This window comes from Colletotrichum spaethianum (genome assembly GCF_022836535.1).
Source record: "Colletotrichum spaethianum MAFF 239500 DNA, contig41, whole genome shotgun sequence".
NCBI classification, from domain to species: domain Eukaryota; kingdom Fungi; phylum Ascomycota; class Sordariomycetes; order Glomerellales; family Glomerellaceae; genus Colletotrichum; species Colletotrichum spaethianum.
In genome coordinates this window covers 32,647-51,329 of record NW_026054811.1, presented here as the reverse complement: position 1 = coordinate 51,329, position 18,683 = coordinate 32,647, and the positions used below count along the sequence as shown (strand labels likewise).

General features: G+C 54.2%; 4 protein-coding genes across 4 annotated transcripts; all 4 read right to left on the bottom strand.

Moving 5' to 3' along the window:
• Nucleotides 1–1,565: 1,565 nt before the first annotated feature.
• ColSpa_10976 (putative beta-glucosidase E) lies at nucleotides 1,566–3,996 on the bottom strand (the record flags this gene model as incomplete). Its single annotated transcript, XM_049277188.1, has 2 exons — nucleotides 1,566–3,814; nucleotides 3,885–3,996. The coding sequence occupies 2 exons, from the start codon at nucleotides 3,994–3,996 to the stop codon at nucleotides 1,566–1,568; spliced, it is 2,361 nt and encodes a 786-aa protein (XP_049133145.1).
• Nucleotides 3,997–5,435: 1,439 nt separating this feature from the next.
• ColSpa_10975 (tannase) lies at nucleotides 5,436–6,614 on the bottom strand (the record flags this gene model as incomplete). Its single annotated transcript, XM_049277187.1, has 1 exon — nucleotides 5,436–6,614. One exon carries the CDS (start codon nucleotides 6,612–6,614, stop codon nucleotides 5,436–5,438), a length of 1,179 nt encoding a protein of 392 aa, XP_049133144.1.
• Nucleotides 6,615–10,149: 3,535 nt separating this feature from the next.
• ColSpa_10974 (U1 small nuclear ribonucleoprotein) lies at nucleotides 10,150–11,723 on the bottom strand (the record flags this gene model as incomplete). Its single annotated transcript, XM_049277186.1, has 2 exons — nucleotides 10,150–11,425; nucleotides 11,482–11,723. 2 exons carry the CDS (start codon nucleotides 11,721–11,723, stop codon nucleotides 10,150–10,152), a joined length of 1,518 nt encoding a protein of 505 aa, XP_049133143.1.
• Nucleotides 11,724–13,273: 1,550 nt separating this feature from the next.
• Nucleotides 13,274–15,293, bottom strand: ColSpa_10973 (uncharacterized protein; the record flags this gene model as incomplete). The annotated part of the gene is made up of 3 exons (XM_049277185.1): nucleotides 13,274–13,724; nucleotides 13,781–14,827; nucleotides 14,911–15,293. 3 exons carry the CDS (start codon nucleotides 15,291–15,293, stop codon nucleotides 13,274–13,276), a joined length of 1,881 nt encoding a protein of 626 aa, XP_049133142.1.
• Between the last annotated feature and the right edge of the window lie 3,390 nt (nucleotides 15,294–18,683).

Genomic DNA, 18,683 nt, shown 5'->3' with positions numbered 1-18,683 from the left:
CTCGGCAGTTGCATCTTTTCCACTCAACGAAGAGCCGGCCCCCGAACTAGCATTGCCAAAGAATCCGAAACGAACGAAATGATGACAGTGATAGTATTCAGCCCGCTTTGTACCCCGCACATGCTGTGCTTGCTCCCAGATAAGTTGAGCAAACTACGTGAAGTGCCCACTCTTGGTGGAAACCTCTTTGCTTACGTGCCACCTTCAGTGATTGGCTCGCTCGGATTTGGCGATACATTGAGTCGAATTCGTGACGCCAGGGGTGAGGCGAGGAAAGTCGTCATCACTGGGCAATAGGGAGAGATTTGTGCTTTGGCACTGGGGAAACATCATAATGTACCGGTGCCGGCGTGGGTTAGAGCTCGGCCTCAGTGACAGTCACGGTGAGAGCTCCGAATACTAATTATGGCAATGGGGTTGGGGTGTTAAAATGGCGTTTCAACATAAACAAGAAAAGGATGTGGGATCATTGCACGGTATTGGTGTTTACATATAGTCTTAAAGCCTGAAACGCCGATGATGGCGAGCATGGAGTGCGCAGCTTACCATGTACCTCGCAGCTTGGCTGTCGCGAGGTGAAGATACTGGTCACAAAAGTGAGGAAGATTACGTGAGAATTTTGTTACTCGCGCGCCAGCCAGCTAGCCACGAACACCCTTTAGTGAGAAAAGTCAAAAGTTGACATAGGGGCCTGACCATGTCACAAGACTTTTGATATCCTTTTCGGGTTTTTTTTCGTATGGATGTCCTGCAGTGCGGTGCGGAGGTGTGGCTGCTGACGGGAAAGCTTTGTGATTTTGGGGCACACGGTTCATGTGACTGTGACGCCCTGGTGACTAGCTCCGTGACGATACGCCGAGCAAGTCGACGGCTGTCGACAAGCTGATAAGCTCCTTCCACTAGCCGATGTAATGTGATTATGATGTGACTAGAACTTAGGTGAAACAAAAGTCGTTTTTCAGCTGGTTGGGAGATGTGAGTTGTGATAAGTCCGTGAATAAGGATAGGTTGAGCGGCGACAGTGTTTATTGCCTATCAAGTCCCGGTCTCTTAAAAGTCCGGCTTCTACTGGAATACACTGTTGAAAGGCATATGAAACGTTTATTGTATCTTTGTGAACTAGTATGGAACCATTGGAGGAAGTAGAAACCTAGCCAAAAGTGCAGATATTGTCCTTTCTCGTTAGCTTGTAATTGGTACTGTTAACAGTCACACACTTCTTCGATATCCTAAATGGGAACTAACACTACTGGAGGAATTGAGTTATTTTGAGAGTTGCAGATGAGTTACTTGAGACATGTCATATTGCAAGCTTGGGCTTAGTCTTGCAAAAGGGAGTAAGATTTGTGAAAGATGTTAAAGATTACAATCGTCTTACTAACATGAGAATACATCCGCCATATACTTAAGTATTAAAGTGGAAAAGCACCCAGGTCATCACTAAAACGGCAATAATCAAAATTCAACATGCAAGTTTGAGGGTGCTGATTGTTCGACTCAGACGCTGACTACGCTTGCTAAAACCCCCATAAATATGTACATGAGAAGTATTTGACTTTGGTCGTTTAAGAAACCGTCAAAGTTGTCTGTGTCCGGAAATCTCTGCTGCTAGCTCCAACATACAGCTTATACTCTCCACTCTCAACCTTCCACTCCTGTCCGGCGACATCCCAGACACTCAGGTCTCTCCGCCTCAGGGGGAAGGCCACATCAACGCTTTCTCCAGGCTGAACCGTAATCTTTTGGAAACCACGCAGTTGCCTGACGGGCTCTCCAGCCACGTCAGGGAACGAGATATACAATTGGGCGACCTCAGCCCCGACCACGGAACCCGTGTTAGAAATAGTGGTTGATACGATGGCTACAGTGTCCCACAGATCCTCTCGCCCGCCAATGGACCTCTCTCCTACAGCGAATCCACTTGTGAGCTTGTCAGTGGCGTCAACCTTGACGGTGGATGAGTAATTGAAGGTCGTGTAAGATAGACCGTATCCGTACTCGTACCGGGGCGTGATGTTGTAGTAGTCGAAGTACTTGTAGTCAATGTAGTTGCCGTCTGAGAAGTCCAGATCCAGCTCTGTAGAGCTGATGATAGTATCCGGGTTGTAGTCGCTCTCGTTCTTGGCAATTGTGTGCACAAGTCTGCCCGAAGGGTTCACGGCGCCAAAAAGGACGTCGTCGATTGCGTTTCCAGACTCCTGTCCCAGCGCACCTGCGTAAAGGACACCCGTAACGTTCTCATGCTCAATCCAGTTGTCTACCAGGCGGGGACCGATGGTGTTGATCACAACGATGGTATTGTTGCACACGCCAGCCACAGTTTGGACGAGAGTATCCTGGTCCGCGTTGTACAGCTCTGAGCGGTCAGCGCCCTCGCCGCCCCATGCGTTGAGGAAGACAACACAAGCATCGGAGTTTTCAGCCACGCCTGTCGTAGTCTCAGTGAGCTCCGTGCCGGAGCCGACCATTCCGCTAGACGTTGTCTCGGAGGTGTCATTGAGCCACCAGCGGAGCATGAAGCCATCCTTCGCGGCCCGCTGGTTGAAGAGCTGCAGAGGTGTGGTAAGGTAGGCGAGCGAGCCCATGGCGGATCCTCCAACCACGGACATGTGACCCTGCATAGTCGAGGGCTCGCCAGCGTAGACAGCCAGAGCCGTATTGGCACCGACATATCGCGGGCCAGCGTGGTATCCAAAGATGCTTACACTGGTCTTGTTCATCAAGGGGAGCGCTCCGTTGGTGTTCTTGAGCAAGGCGATTGACTCGGCGGCGTACTGCCTTGCCAGTACACTGTGGTTGCCGCGGTTGTCCACGCGGTCAGTGGCGCCGGCGAGACTGGGGTAGCCATCGTCCTGGCCCAGATGGAAGTAGCCGATCATGTTGCGGATAACCATGTCGTCGAGTCTTTCGGTAGTAAAGCTACCGTTGGCGAGACCTGCTCCAAGCGTGGTGTTGGACCAGTACGAGCTGGTAGAGAGATCCATGCCCGCATTGGCAGCGTTGATACCTGTCTGCTGGGCACTGACATCTGCAGAAACAAGGCCTGGAAATCCAAGCTCAACCTTGAGGTACTTGGCGAGGAGGTCTTGGCTCTCGCAAGAGAAGGTGCTGTTGACCTTGTTCATGGCGCACATAGCACCACCCATGCCGTTGTATATGGTGTCGTAAAACGGCCACAAGTACGTTTCGTGAAAGGCTTTGTCGCCAATGGTCACGCTGTATGGGGCGGAACCGCCCGAAGCAGTCGTGCCGTTGGTCGTATTGCCTGTAGAGGGTGTTTGGCGGGTTGTGAGTGTGGCGTTCCCTCCTCCGCCGGGAGGACCGCCTTGTCCACCGCCCATGCCACCACCGGTAGCCATTCGGTTGGTCTCTTGTTCGTTGAGAATGAAGTGCTTGGCGTTGGCGATGACGCCGGCGGACGACATCCCCTTGACGACTGAGCCGGCCATGATGCCGGCCTGATAGCTGTCAACACCGTACGTCTCACCAGATCGACCGCCCCATGCTGAGCGACCGAGGGGCTCCAAGGTTGGTCCGTATGCCATGTTGATGCCCTTTCCCTTGAACTCTTCGCCAACGCCATAGCCTTGACCCTGGGCGGCTGCTGTATCCCAAGTCATAGCCATCGCTAGGCCAGCGGGCCACGTCGTGACGTAAAAATAGGTGAGAGGGTTCGTGGCCGAGTCGAGGTTGTGCAGACCGGACCAATTGCCTGCACTACTACCAGCCACGATGGAAATCTTTTCATCGTTAGTCAGAGTCGCCACCAGTGCTGCTGCCTTATCGTAGGCGTCCTGCCATTCTCCGAGCTTGACTATTGAAAGATCATTTAGTGACCGTCTCTTGCGCAGAGCAGAAAGGTGAGGAGACATGGACAAACGTACTCGTGCCTGAGCTCAACAGTTGCTCGGTATAGTTGGCCGACGCATCTTCGGCCAAGGTGCCAGTCACAAAAGTGAGTAGGGCTAAAGCCCAGGCGGTTGATGGTTTATGCATGGTAGGCAGAGTGTGTGCCCCAATGAGAATATCTACACCTAACCACGGAACAGTAGAACGAAACAAAAAGGATTTCTGTGTTTAGCGAATGTGGTTGAAGAAAACCAAGCCAATAAACCGTTTCGTTTCTACGGTCTACAGTAGAACTATATGCATAGATTACATTTTTCAAGGCTCTGCTCTTCTTTTATTGTTGATCACTCTCGAAGCTCGGGGCCTCCTAGCCTGCCTATACAACGTGCTGAGTCCAGGCGATTTGAGCAGAGAGGCAAAAAAGTGGTACAGAGCTTACGAGCCGTGTCCACCGCCCCGTCCGTGGCCAAATCAAAACTCTGTGGTCTGAGCAACAACAACGAATGTCGACCACGCCATTGTCTCCAATGTGCGTGGCTTCCCTCCTGAGCGGAAATTGTCCGTCTGGCTGGTATAGCGAAGACGGTTGTGGCGGGCGTAAATTCAAGGAAGCTAGGGGCTAGGGACACGAAGAATTGGGGCTGATGGTATCGTCGCATCAACCTAGGTTACATTTGGGTCCCTTGAGGACGCGGCCTCATCTATTCAGCATGTATACTAGTTGATGAGGGGATGAGAACTATGCATTCGGCGATGATGGGGTAGACGCCCCCACACTGAAAGGGGAGAGAAACCGCGATACATGATTCTCGTCAGGGGTTGCGCATGTGCTGGTGTCGCTGTGTCGATCCTGTGGCATCCCAGTCATAGAAACAAATCCGGAAACATTGAAGCGCATCGCTTGGGCTTCATTCGTTTACTTTGCACGTGTTATGGGCCATGGTCCCAACTGCCAGGTTGTTAGGATTGTGGGTGAAGATGTGAACCCGATACTGGGATTTACGGTGGGGAGCCACGTGTCGGATGCTTGCCGATGATCCAAAGAGGAAGGGGGCCTCGAGATGGCCGGTCTACGCTCAATTTGCTCCTTTTCTCCGCTGTCATAGCCGCCATCTCCCATGCTCAGGACAAGAGAATGAAAACGTTGAGTGGCGGTACGGATAAAAATATCCAAGAGTCAAAGCAGATATGCCCTTGGTATACATTTATAGTCGAGCAGTTGGTGGACCCTGTCAAGTCAGCAGCTTGGATATAATACAAGGGCCAAAAGCTTAGGCTAGCCAAATCGACAGGCCCCTCAAATGCCAGCCATTTCGTGTCGTCATACGGAGGTATTGTGGATTAGTCCTTTTATCAGAATTTTGCCCTTCAAGATAGCTAGGATAAGGTTGAATCACAATCGCCAAGGCCGGCTTAAAGGCTCATATTATAGTGGTACTTTTCAGCGGGTATCCGTGGCTGGATGAATACTCCATTGCGCTGTTCATCGCGCCAATCTTCGCCACTATTTTGCGTTTCTGAGTAATGTCGAAGGAAGAACTTGGCATTCGACCATAACTAACATGACTGCGCCTCTATAATGTACCTTAAACCCTCCCATTCCAATTACTTTTCCCAGATATTCTCGCTTCTTCGAAAGCTGCATTCAACCCGTCTCGTTGCTCGTCAGTTAATCTCGCACTATGAAGGCCCAAGTCTCGCTCCCTCAGCGTTGCCCCGTTTTCCGCTAGCATAACAGACAACTTTATCCTGTCTCCGCCCAACAGCGTTGTAACCAAGCACAAGTCCAATGGTGATAGGCTGTCTGTGTTCCGCATGTTCGGGTCTGCTCCGTACTTGAGTAAGAGCGATAACGTCTTGGTGTCTTTCGCACCGCCTTCAACTCGAAACCTGGAGTCGATGTGGTGATGAAGGGGTGTGTTTCCCGCAGCATCCAAGATATTTGGGTCGATTTTCATCACTCTCAACAGAAACTCCGTGACCTCGACGTTGTCGTACGCAGCGGCTTGGTGAAGCGCATGAAGTCTGGCAGCTTCATGCGTCAACAGCGAAGAGCCGGCCTCCATGAGAAGCTTCATCATCTCCAGTGTCTTGCCGTGGTTTCTCAACCTGCTCGTCCCCAGCAGGAAGTAGAGCGCATTCGCCCCGTTGGAACTTACGTGGTTGTATCCCATGGTCGTCTGCAACGCCACGCATGGAAAACTCGCGTTGTACTCGTCGCAGTAATCTTCCACATACCGCAGCGACCCATAGTTTCCAGCCTCTAGCCCTGGTTGCACCGCGGCTCTCTTGTTCGGAGATGCTCCTTTCTTGTGACGCAGAAGAAGCTCGAGAACATTGGACTGCCCGCATACCGCCGCCCAGTGAAGCGCGCTCATATCGAGCCTCCTCGGTTCTCTCCACCACACTTGGTACTCGCAATGCTCACAGTGTCGGAAGCACTCATTTGTCCACTGCAGCGGCATCGTGTGGTCGTCCTCATCCGCGTTTGCGCCGTTCTCCAGCGCCAGTTTCATAGCGCGGATATTGCCCCTTTTTGCTGAAATTACCAGCGCAGACGAGTGGTTCTGCTCCGCGTCGCGTCGGTATAGCACAGGCGTGACGAGCTCGTAAAGCGCGCGGCATGTTGCCGCCAGGTTCGCCACGTCTCTCCAAACCTCGAAGCGGGGGAGCATGCAAAACGGACACATCTTGTCGGTCTCGTAGGGAAGACACGAGGACTCCCAGTACTTCTCGTAACCTAGAGACACCTCCTTGGCGCACATATCGAAGAGGGCATCGACAATGCAGAGGATGATCTCGGATGGCAGGCGCCGTACAATGCCTGGCGCATTGGGCTTCGCCAATGCATGGTAATAGCTACGCCGTTTCTGAGCGTCGCCGTAAAGTGGCACATGGCTCCATACACATGGGCATCCGAATAACGCTGGAACTTTCTCGTTGCTCGTGGCGGGGAAATCTGGTACAAGATTAGGTCGGATTCGACGACTCCGGCAGTGCCGGTGAGGCTTGCACAGCCGCAAAGCCGACTGGGACTTACGTGAGTGGGCCATCATCATAGACTGAGAAAAACAAACCAAAAAAAGAGAGGCACAGTCCAAATCTAGGAGTCAAAAGAACGATCTGTTCATCTATAATACTGTACTTGCTAACTGGCAACTCTTCAACATGGGGCGTAACGAGTGTGGTGGAGAGAAGAGATCGCCTGGGGGAACAAGTGCAAGAGCAAGAACGTCACTCAGGCGATTTCAATCATCATCGCCGAGAGTCAGTGGCGGAAATTTTTTCGTCTCAGTTGCCGGCCCCTATTTCGTACATCAGGGGTACACCTGTGTGTCAATGCAGTGCTGTCGCGACTCTCGGTAAAACGTGTCATTTGGCTGTCAGAGTTCAAGGGACGTTCCTTGCTCAATGCGTGGTGCTGCAATCCTGCTTACTCATGATTTCAATCATCGCATGAACACTTCGGGCTCAGCTCGGAGATCACACTTTGTTATTACTATTAAGCATCATTCAGCCATCATGTTCGGCGAAACTCAATTGTCCCTGAGTCAATTCGATTATAGTGTGGTGTGTTGAAACTCTTGATGGGCCGGCATACAATGTCACCTAATTACTGCCAACTCCACGTTTACTAAAGATGTCTCTAACCACGAATTAACAACCTCTCTCAGTGTTTCTCGTCAATGATTCTGAGTCAGGGTTGAGTCGGTGTGACCCTACAAATACAGATATTGTCTTCACCTGTTTCAGAGACACCAAAGCGACGTCGCAAAAGTCTAGGGGTTGGGAGCACAAACTACCATTCATCCTAGTGATACAGGCAAGTTAGTACGATTATCGACATTACTGATTGTAGTTTCAGCCTAGTCACAAAACAACGCAGAGTAAACTTGTAAGCTTGCAGATGGGTACTTAATCCTCCAGTGAGGCGTACTTGACGTGGAGCTTTTGCTATTGACCATACAGGTAATCGCCTAGAGGGTAGGAGACACTCGGTTGCAGCAACAAATCAAGATTACGTCTTCAAAGAATGGCTTTTCGCGCTTGGTATCCAATGTGAGGTACGTCGGCGTGATGTAACTTAGCGTCCGAGGCCCAAGTTCTGCGAAGATGAGTCGCAAGGAACGTTGTGTTACTTACGCCGCAAAGATAGCCCGCAGATGGTGTCTATACCTATATCACAAGTAGGGAAGTAACGGTAGACCAACTGCATACGGTCATAACTGTGGAAGGTTCTGTTTAGAGTCGTACACCGTATACTGACCAATCAGTATGCTCGAGCACCAGTCCCGCAAGGACCAATTCATCTCAAAACTTAGCTCCTTGGCCTAGATGGTTGTGACAAGTGGAGAGCCGCAGGTTGAGGTCTTTCAAACACGCCCAAAAGTTCCTTTATTGTACGCGTAATCATTTTTACAATCACTAGTAGCCTCACGCCGCGCATCCTCTCCAGACCTGTCGGCGTCAGTGACCAGCATGTTACCATTGCCGGTAGTCGACAGAGCCCAGAAACGGATATAGGGGAGGCACAAAACTTTCCATGAGCCGCCCCGACTCACTTTTGTTTGACAAGAGGCGGGGCGCACGGGGCTGCTGACCGTTCGTTCCCTGCTGTCCCGTACGTGCCGGGATGGTGATCCTTCAAGCACAGATGTGCAAAACAGGAGTCGGTACAAAGATTGGCATCATGGACATAAATGTTGCCTCTTTAGGATGCCTTCGTTTCTCATCGGCACCATGCAGATGGATCTTACATGCTCGAGGATCTCAATTGTTCCATGCCCGTGGGTGGGCGTGTTAGCTGAAGCCTCAGGAGGTGACGATAGCTGCCGGCACTAGTTCGTAGGAACTCTATCCATGCTGCCCGAGTCCGTCCCTACCGCACCCCCACAGCAAAGACCGAAAGGCCGCGGAGATGAAATCCCGCGCGAGATTGGCAAACTATACGGTTCAAGGGGTACCGCTATTACCGCCCCCAAGGCCCTCACTGCAGCCTTAGGGAAGGAAGGAGTGGATGTCCTCCGCCGCGGCCACCATGTCCATTACGGCCACAGGATGTCACTTTGGTCTCCATCGAAGGATTCTTCACAAGGCATCAAACGCCTAGGGCAGTAGGGGGGAGGGGGAACATGCTAGTAGTTGGGTCCTTGTTTCTGTCCCCCTCGTGACTGGTTCGTTCGTCTTCCAACATGCTTCTCGAGCGCGGTATTACGCCAGTGCCGGCCCCTTGATCGGCCAGTCGAGCATTGGGTAGCGACAGGCTGTCACATGGATGGAGGTTCCGCTCCGGGGTGGTGTAGGAGTATCAAGCGTGCCGCTGCGCCTCGCTGGCCAACATTGGAAGTCCACGCCGTTGGAAGTCGCAGTGAGGGATTTCGACCGCATGCCTCAAACCAAAGAGAAGGAGTGCTAAGGTTGTGCGGCCATTCTACATCGGAGGATTCTCCGGTAAGTCACAGGGCGAGGCGCCTCCGTGATCATCAGTACTTACGAAAACGGGCATTGGATGTCGCTGAGACCTAACCTCCATTATGTTATTTTTAAGCCCCCCCCCCCCCCAAACGAGCAGGATAGACAACTTAGCAAGGCCCAAAACTGTCTGGCTTTATGTTCGATGCTCTCTAGCTGTGGCAGACGACACAGCTGCAACCTTGGATGGACCTGCCACATCCGGGGTGGTGATGAGTAGCGGCAAAGGCCCCTTGTTGATGCATGTGCAGCGTTTGTTAACCCTGATATGCAGAGAGTCTGAGCAGTTGAGAAGCTGCTCCTTCTGATCCTTGACGCCTCATTTTCCGTAGAGGTGATGAATTGTGACCGTTCCACAGGATATCGTCCAAACTCAGCACCAGAGTTTCACAAGGTTCGGGCACCATTCAAATAGATCGGCTCGCTCGCTATGCAGACGCCTTAGCCCACAGGAGGGCGAGGGGGCTGAACAAGACTCTTGCACCAGTTTGCACAACTGGGCCGACAGAACCCTTGAAGCAAGCTACGGCCTGGTCTACTGTCCAGGGCTGTGGAGTTCACCGGGTGAAGTCTACAATGAAAGTAAAACCTCCCGTTCGCTGGATATAGTTGCGGAGTGGTTGTTGCTGTAGATTTGCACGTTACACTCGTCAATGCGTATATATCTATCGACGTGCTTCTTACATGTACTGCCCCCCCCCCCCACTCCTTCAGGACTCATGCAACCCGTGTATGTCATCAGTGAAAGGCGACCTATCCTGCCACAATTCCAACCTCTCTATGCACCCACCGCCTCTTTCATTGCCCCGTACCACGAAACCAGCCCAATCACAGTCTCCCGGCCCCGGGAGGCATCCGGATGCCCAAGGACGCCATTCCGGCCGCGGATGCAGCAGCCCCTGGCGCCCTCACGGCCACCTCATCGACCCGCCCCTTCTGCAGACTGAACCCCGGCGTAACCCACCCACCACAACTACACCGGAACCCCCGCCAGCTATACCGCCCAACGGCCGCGCCGCACTTGCCATTCGGACAGCACAGCCGCCCCTCCAGCGCACCCTTCTCCAGCTCGTCCCTCATCCAGCTCAACGGCTCCACGAAGACATGCCCGCAGGCCTGGCCCCTCGCCTTGCCCTGCGCATCCTGTTCGTGCTCCAACACGAACCGCGGCGTCGCCAGCGTCTTGCGGCACATCTTACACCGCATCTCCTTCCCCTTGGCCTCCGCCGCCTCCTCCTTGCTCGTCTCCTCGTCCTCGAAGCGTAGCCGGCTCGGCGCCTGCCCCGCCGCGAGGCTCTCGTCGATTTCGCGGCGGAAGTCCCAGCGCTGGTAGACCGGGTGTGACTCCACGTCGTCCGGGCAGCCCATGGTCCACCACATCTCGAGCTGCTGGATGAAGCCCGGGTTCGGCTCGGCGATCTCGCGCGTGTTGCGGACCCATTTCACAGCCGCGGCGACGGCGGCCGAGGCGCGCTCTGCTGCCGCGGCGGCGTCCTCGGGCTTCGAGGCCTTTTGCGCTGCGGCGGTGGAGGTGGAGGAGCGACCGAAGCGCGAGGGGTACTTCCAGAGGAGGTAGGCGACAACGGCCGTGACGGAGCGGGACTTGCCCATGGCGCAGTGGACGTACACGGCACCGGGGGAGCTGGGGTCAGGCTTCTCGCCGTCGGAATGGAGGTTCAGGTTTTTGAATAGGGGTGCTGGGGTGATGGCGTCCGGGTCCGTCGGTGCAGCCGCCATGGCCTCGGATTCGGACTCCGACGAGGCCTCCTCGTCCTGCTCCACAGCCGCCCTTAACCGCTTTGCCTTCTCCTCAAAGCTCTCCTTCTTCGCCTCCTCCCCCGGGCCGCCGGCGTCCTTTTCATCGTCAACATAGTTCTGCGGGTACAGCGCCTTGTCGATGAAGCGCACGGCCTTGGGCAGGTGGACGAGGATGTCGGCGTCGTCGACGTCGTCGACGTCAATGACCATGTGCTTGAAGCTCTTGCCGTAGTTCTCCCACGTGTCGGTCTCGCTCTTGAGGCCGGCCGGGTCGAAGCGCACAACCGAGAGGATGTGCGTAATGTTGCGCTCCTTGAGAGCCGACGGACGGCGCAGGGCCCAGATGCTGAATGAGAGAGGGTCAGCCACATGACGTGGTGAGAAGTAAACGCGCAAACTCACCCGCCTACGAACAACTCGTCGTCCCCGTCCACGCGATTCATCGCCATCTCGACACAGCTCCTCCGTAACAGCCGGTGCAGCTCCTCCGATTGCTCGGCTCCGTCAGGCTCGCCCTCGTAAATCTCTAGCACGTTGTTCCCCGTCTGTTCCGTCTTTTCCTGCTCTGCAGTCGGCAAGAATTTCGACTCAATGTCTTTCAATCGCTTTGTTACGTCCCCTGGCGGCAGCTGGCCAGAAACCATGCGAACAACGATGGGGGGGGGGACGAATGCAAAAGAGTGTCTTCACACGAGCTCGCACAAGCCACAAGTATGCTCAGGGGTTGTCGGATTCTTTTTGCTGGGTCCAGATGAGTGATTTCAATGATGTGAGTGAAGTGAAATGTGCTAGCGGCGGGTTGCAGTTCCTCTCCGTCTCGTGCGCTCTTCCTCTTTCTCTCTCTTAGCTCCCCCGTTATCAAACACACCAGATCCGAGGGCGGTGGCTTAGTAGTGAAGGAGGATGACGCAGTTGAGCAGGTCGCTCGGCCGAGGAAAAGGTGCATTGGGTTCGTCCTCCAAAAGTTGTTGGCCGAAAAGAGTCGCTAGCCCCGCCTTTGAAGAGCTCGCTACCATAAGGTACGCTGTACTTCTCCGTACGTACCCTCCCTAAGCCTGGGGGATTTCAAGCCCTGGAGGGGCTGGACTTCTGCTTTTTTGTCCCGCTGACGGGGAGGCGTAAAAAGTTCAGAAATAAAATAAAAATAAACCCCAGTGGCTAGCTCCCCCTCATTGCCCCTCATTGCCCGAAATTCCCATCCTTCTCATCTCTGTCACCCTTCCCCTTCGCCACACTGCTCAACGACGCGTGTGGCTCGTAGGGCTGAAATCATGTGACATTAGGCTGCCTCTCCAGCCTGCTCAACTGCTTCGCTGGCAAGCCTCGTCATATTGCCCATGTGAATCCTGTTGCGTGTTCCTCGTTTTGTTCCCTCCCCTTGTGCTTGTGCAGGTGTTGGTCGTCCCTGGCCAAGTTTAGTGAACTGGAGCATGCTTTCACAGTTGGATGTCATGTCTGGACGGACCCGATCATGTGCATTTGTTTTGTTTTGATTTGTGACCTGCTAAGCTCAAGTCTTTTTGTCTTTTCTTTGCTCACTTGTCCAACCTGTGTTCCAAACCCTTTACAAAGTACAATGCCAGCCAGCCAGCCGGCTCGCCACGGATCGTGCTGTTTCTCCTCTAATGCTATCATGTCATCGTATCGCTTCCTCCCCCCTCTGGCCCAACAATACCTGGTATACCCTCCAAAAGAAATGCGCGCGCAACTGACAACATGCATGACTGTGTATCCGGTGCCTGAAAGCTCCAATTTGCAACCACCCGTACTCCAAGAGCCCCGAAACATGGGCGCTTTCAAATGGCCAGCCTATCAATCCTTAAATGCTGTCCATATTACTCGAGGGAGCTGCTTTTGTATTTTGATTTTTGCCCATGATGCTTGCTGGTGGTGAGGAATCCCCCAAACAGAGCGATGGGCGGGTATTTCCTTTCCCCTCCTTATCTCAGAAGAATCGAAACAAAGTTCAGACAGGTGTCGCAGAGGCGGCCACCTGTCCCCCCAATCCTCTGTATCGAATCGTCCCCTCAAAGGGCCCATCAGGTACTTGTATCGACACCGGCCCTCATCTTCCAACCTTTCGCATAGGCCTGGCCACATCACTTCCTGCAACTTGCTGACATTGGTTTTGATTGCAGGAATGAGCCCAAGGAAGTCTAACTTTCTGGAATTGACTCGTTTTGTCTTCGTCCATTCACCTTGGGGTCGGGTCCTCGTCCAACATGCAGGCATTTTCCAGCATGTTCGTCCATTTGCCACTTGTCCCGGCGTGGCTGTGCTTGAGATGCTGCCGGAAATGGTCCGCACGGAAGAACTTTTTGCTGCTGTTGCACTCCCGGAACTTGTGCACCTCCTGAAGATGGCGGATGCGCTCCTCCCAATCCTGATCGGTGGCGTGACGAGGGGCCGAGGCACCAGGGCCGCGGCCGTTTCGAGTGAACTCCTCGCCGCAATAGCCACAAGTGTCTGCCTCGCCAGGCCGGTTGGTGCTGTCGTGAAAGGCTCGGTCATAATGGCTAAGCGCCGAGCAGCTCCAGCTATGTCTGCGGACGTGGAGACTGTTCTGGTGGCGCTCCGCCTCGTTCTTGTTCTTGAATCGATTTCCGCAGAAAGAACATTCGTATTGCTTTTCTTGTTCGTGAGCTCTGTTTTGTGTTAGTCAACTGACGGGTATGATGAGTATGATTCAGGCTTAACTTACCCTAACTCCTCTGCGGTTTCGAACTTTTTGGGCTTCTTGGGGCAGCACTCGCACATGAAGAAACCAGAGATCTTGGTGCCGCCTGGCTTGCTCACCTCAGTGAGCTTGCGGGGAGAAGCAAGAGGCCGGCTTTCGCTTATTGTCCGCTGGTGAGGTGCGCGTGAGAGAGAGCCACGCGGCGAAGGATTCAGCGACATTGTTGCGCTGTACGGAGAGCTACAGCTGGGGTCCGTACCGCCGGGCGAGATGCCTCCCGGCGACAAGCCGCCAGGGGAGACTCGGCCGTAAGAAGAGCTCATGCTGGCGATGCTGCCAGTGAGCAGGGACAGGTTGGAACTGTAGGATCCTGCACGCCCTCCAGACGAGATGGAGGAAACAGAGCCCTGGGGAATCACGCTCAGGCGAGGTGTCGGCGAACCTCTCTGGTTACCATCACGGCGGCGCAACAAGTCACCCTGAGTCGTGAAGCCGAGGGGGACACTATCGTCCGGATCGGCCGAGGCGCGTCGTTTTGTCCCAACGCCGTCATAATGAGCTCGCATAGGATCCTCGATGCGTAACCTCTTCATCGAATTTGTCTCCTCGATTTCCATGTCCTCCACCTCATACCCGTGCGAAGATGTATCGTCGCTATTATTCCTCCTCGATCGCATGGGCGGTGACCGCTCAAGGTCAGAGACTGAACGCGGTGACCGATAATCATGGCCGAGATGAAGACTCCCCGGAGACGGGGATAAGGCAGAGTGTGGCGTCTGGGTGTACCGGTCCGGCGAGTCTAGAAGATTTGACGTTTTCAGGTGAAAGGGCAGATTCGTGGGTACGGAGAGCGAAGGTACACGTTGGTCGCCGGACAGTCTCCTTGAGAAGGGGTCGGTAGCAGATGCGCTCGAGGCACTAAGAAGGGATACAGAAGGCTTGTTGTCGAATGTCTTCGCTGGGTCCAACTTCTTCTTCATATCGGTGAAGGCATCGGCGCTGGACTGAAATTGGAACTTGTTGTGGTGTAAACCAAACCCAGCAGAGATACTCGGCAAAGAGCATTCGGACCTAGAAGGAAACGCAGTCAGATTCGTAGAACCTCACAATGGACCATTCTCGTTATCACAGGGAGGCCCCCACAGGACACCTACCTTGTCGAGGCCGAAGCCGAGCCCATGCTTGCATATCCTTCGTCTCTCTCATGCCTGTAACCAGCTCTCTTGTAGTTGGGCCTGTCGTCCAAGCTTCCAATGCTATCATGATAACTGTGTTCCCTCGGACTGTAGGATGAAGGGTCGCGATGGTACTGTCTAGGCTCATGAGGATGCATGTGGGCTTGTTCCAAAGGGAATCGAGGAGGAGGTAAAGGCGGAGGAGCCGCGTTGTTGATTCTATCCGATCCGGGAATGGAGACGGCAACGGACGAGGAGTACATGCTAAAAGGATCCGTCCGGGCCGAGGTCCTGGGGTTCGAAGAATCTATAAGGATACTCGGAAGACCGGCGGGCTCCCTGTATCGTGAGGGTGCCTCCATTTTGTCGGCGGATACCTGTGCAAAGCCAGCTGATGTTTAGGACAGTTACAGCTGAACCGGAGCGCCACCAAAGGTTTATAGCGACGGGAGCACGGGCGTCATGAGTGATGGGTCGGCGTTCTTGTTCTCTTTCGGATCGCGATGAGATACGAAGTGGTGCGTCCGAGGCCAAGGCGGTCTTATTGGAGGCCGCGGGTGGCGATGAAAGTCGGGTTCGCCGTTGGGTGGTGACGGGGGCCAATGCAGGTCAGGAATGCCTGTCTCTGGTTTTTTTTTTGTCTTTCCTTCGCTCTCACTCCTCACACGTAGAAGCCGAAGCGAAGAGAGGGAGTAGAAATGCAAAGACAAGGCTAGACGTAAGAGATACAGGCGGTGCGAATCGCAATGTGCGGAGATGCAATAATGCTCGACGGGGCGGGCTAGTTGTACAGCCGAATGGGAGTGTCCGGCGGTCTAATCGCGGGGACAAGCAGAAACAATGCAGGTCCGGACGGCGTCGGGGAATGCTCAGAGAGCAAGGTTCGTCGTCGGAAGAAGGGTGGTCGAAGCCGGTCGTATTGCAGTCTTGTCAGTCGTAGGGGAGGGAAGACGACAGCTGAAATAAGAGGCGATGTGTGACGTTCGCTGAACAACCCCAGGTGATCAGGACTTAACGGCGGAAGGAGGCGACAAGGTACCTTTATGAAGATGGGAGAGCGGGTGGAGGAGAGAGACGATGGGCAACAACCTGAAGAGGAGAACAGAAGAGGAAGGGGGGGGGGCGTGTGGGAAGCTGTCGGCAGCGGCAAGCGAAGCAAAAGGCCAGCCCAGCGGCAGCGGTAGAGGGGCGGTAGCGGTGCGGTAGGGTTCCTTAGAAAGCGGGTCAGGATGAGAAAAGGTACTAGAGTACATTCTGGTTTTTACCCACAGCTTCAACTCGGTGCAACGCAGGTGGATTGGTTTCCTCTGAAGTGTCTCCCCCAAGTACAAGCCCAAGCTTGCCCAGGACAAGAGTAAAAGGATAGGCCAGACAGGGCAGTTGGCAGGGCAGGGCAGAAAGAAGATGGATGGAGACGAAGCGGAACGGGGGGTCAGACAGGGACGGGGGAAGACAGCCCAGTGACAGGGATGGGGGATGGAGAACGGGTACGGAGACGGGGAGCACAGAAGGGGTGGGGAGGGGGTGAATCTTGGAGAAGGGGAGAAGGACAGAGACAAAGGTAGAGGGGAGCGGGACGTCTGGTCGGCGAGCAGCCCTAAGAGGAATAGGATGCGGAAGAACTGACTAGCAGCACACCAGGGAGCACGACGACGGCTGGCGTGTGTGGCTGTTCCTTATGGCCTTCTCCTCTCTCCTCTTGTTTTGATTCGTGTGATGCAAGCACACAAGCAGCAGCAGCAATGCAGCCCTGTCTGTCTATTTTCCTGCTATTTTCCTTTGGTCGGGGGTGGGGTGTGAAGGTGCATGTACCTAATATGTGTGGTATCCGAGTTGCTTGGGTTCGAGGGGATGTTCGAGGGGGGGGGGGGGGGGGGGGGGGGGGGGGGGGGGGGTAACGAGGTGCAAGTGGGAAGGAGTTGCTGACAGCAGGGTACGGTAATGCAACGAAGAGCACCACCCAAGCAATAGTAATCAAGGTGCAAGGGAGTTTGTCAAGGCGCGAGTGAAAGAGGGACGGTGATTGCTCTGCTCGGAACCGTAATGCAAGTGTATGGACTGTCGCTATGATCGAGAATCTGCAAGGCGTACCCGTATGTAAAGGGAGTACCCGAGTCGACCGACGAGCGGATCCGGGCTCGTGAGGCGCCTTCCCGGACGATAGTCGGAGTGGTGCGGACAATAGGACGGCGGTGACGGACGTGGCAGGCGGCGTCGGCGTCGTTCCTTTTGCTAGGTGTTTGACAGATGAGGACCGTTCCAGGTGAGACTCGGAAGCCTTGACAAAGAAGCCTTCGTGCTGGGATTGGGAGACACAGCTGGAACACAACGCCGAGAGACGGACAAGCGAAGTCAAGGACGGGATTGACTGTGTCGTGTCTGCGGTCCGTGAGTCGGTCAGATGTCCACGGGGTCGACAATATGGTGTGTTTTGCTGATCGAGCTTCTGAGGAGGATTCCGACATGGGGATAGTGCAAGAGACGTGGGAACGCAGTGAATTTGAATGCTGGTCGACGTGCAAAGACGGCTTGACCCAAAACTGGCCCAGGTGCCCCAAAGTTGCTACCTGATGCAGAGAAGGGGCAGGCAGACATGCTGCTGCCTTTCGGTTCCTTCCCTGTTGACGAAGCTACATGCGGGTCGGCGTGAGAAACACGCGCAAGGCAGGCAGGCACGATGTGATGCGATACGATAAGGCAGGTAAGACAGGTACGACATGTTGCCCGGAAGAGGGGCTTGACCTTGGTGAAGGAGGGAAAAAAGAACCGGGACAGAAAGAAAAAAAAAGGACTTTGGACGCTCATCAGTCCATGCATCATCCATCGTCGGGTTGGGAAGAGTGCGCCAAGCGCTCATCAATCCTCCTGTCGAACCGTAGGCATGGTGGCATCGTCCAGGAAGCACGCCGGCCACCACCAGCCTTACAGAGCAGCCTGCTGCCAAGTATCCCCCAGTACTAGCGTGTATGGAACGGTACTCGGGCCAACTCCGTTGAGCTAAGGCCCATCCATCCGTCCTCACTCACCTCACCTTACCTAACCTCACCACGCCTCGCCTCGCCATTATGTAGGTAGGGCACGGACATGTCACTGTCCGTCATCCGCCGCCGTCAGATGAGGCACTTCCTTCGCGGCTCGCCGGACTTGCTTTCCTTGCACCAAAGGCTCACCACAAACGTTTGGTTTGCAACCTCAATTGGGTTCCTTGTCTCTCTGGATCGGTGATGTCACACTCGACCGTCATAGGCAGCATGCTCCTCCGTTTGTTGCGATTGTTGCGAGCTGCTATACTATGTACGTACGTGTCGGAGGGGCAGAGGACAGGACGCCAAGGGTGCCCTATCAGGCTTAGTGCGTGCGACCCACGGAGATGGGGTGGATGAGGGGAGCGAAGGCTGGAGCAGGGGCTGACAGGGCGAAGACCAAGACTGAGAGAACCGTAGCCATGGACACCAAGAGCTAGGCAGTTCAGAACGAGTCAACCAGTCCAACCGGAACCATTCATTGGTCGAAAAGGCGGGGTCCCTCCTACCGTTTCTCTTATTCAATCCCATTGCTTGCTCGTTTACGGCTTCCATGGGTCGGTCACTCACCTCACTACCTACTGAGTATGTAGTATAATTACCCACGAGAATCAGGTAAAAAGGGAGGTCATAGTGGCGTGCAAAATCTCCAAGTTGAGTTGAAGTTCCCTGTGCAGTGCCAGAGCCGAAGTTGATAACACCACACAACTTGTGTCTCGGCTACGCAGC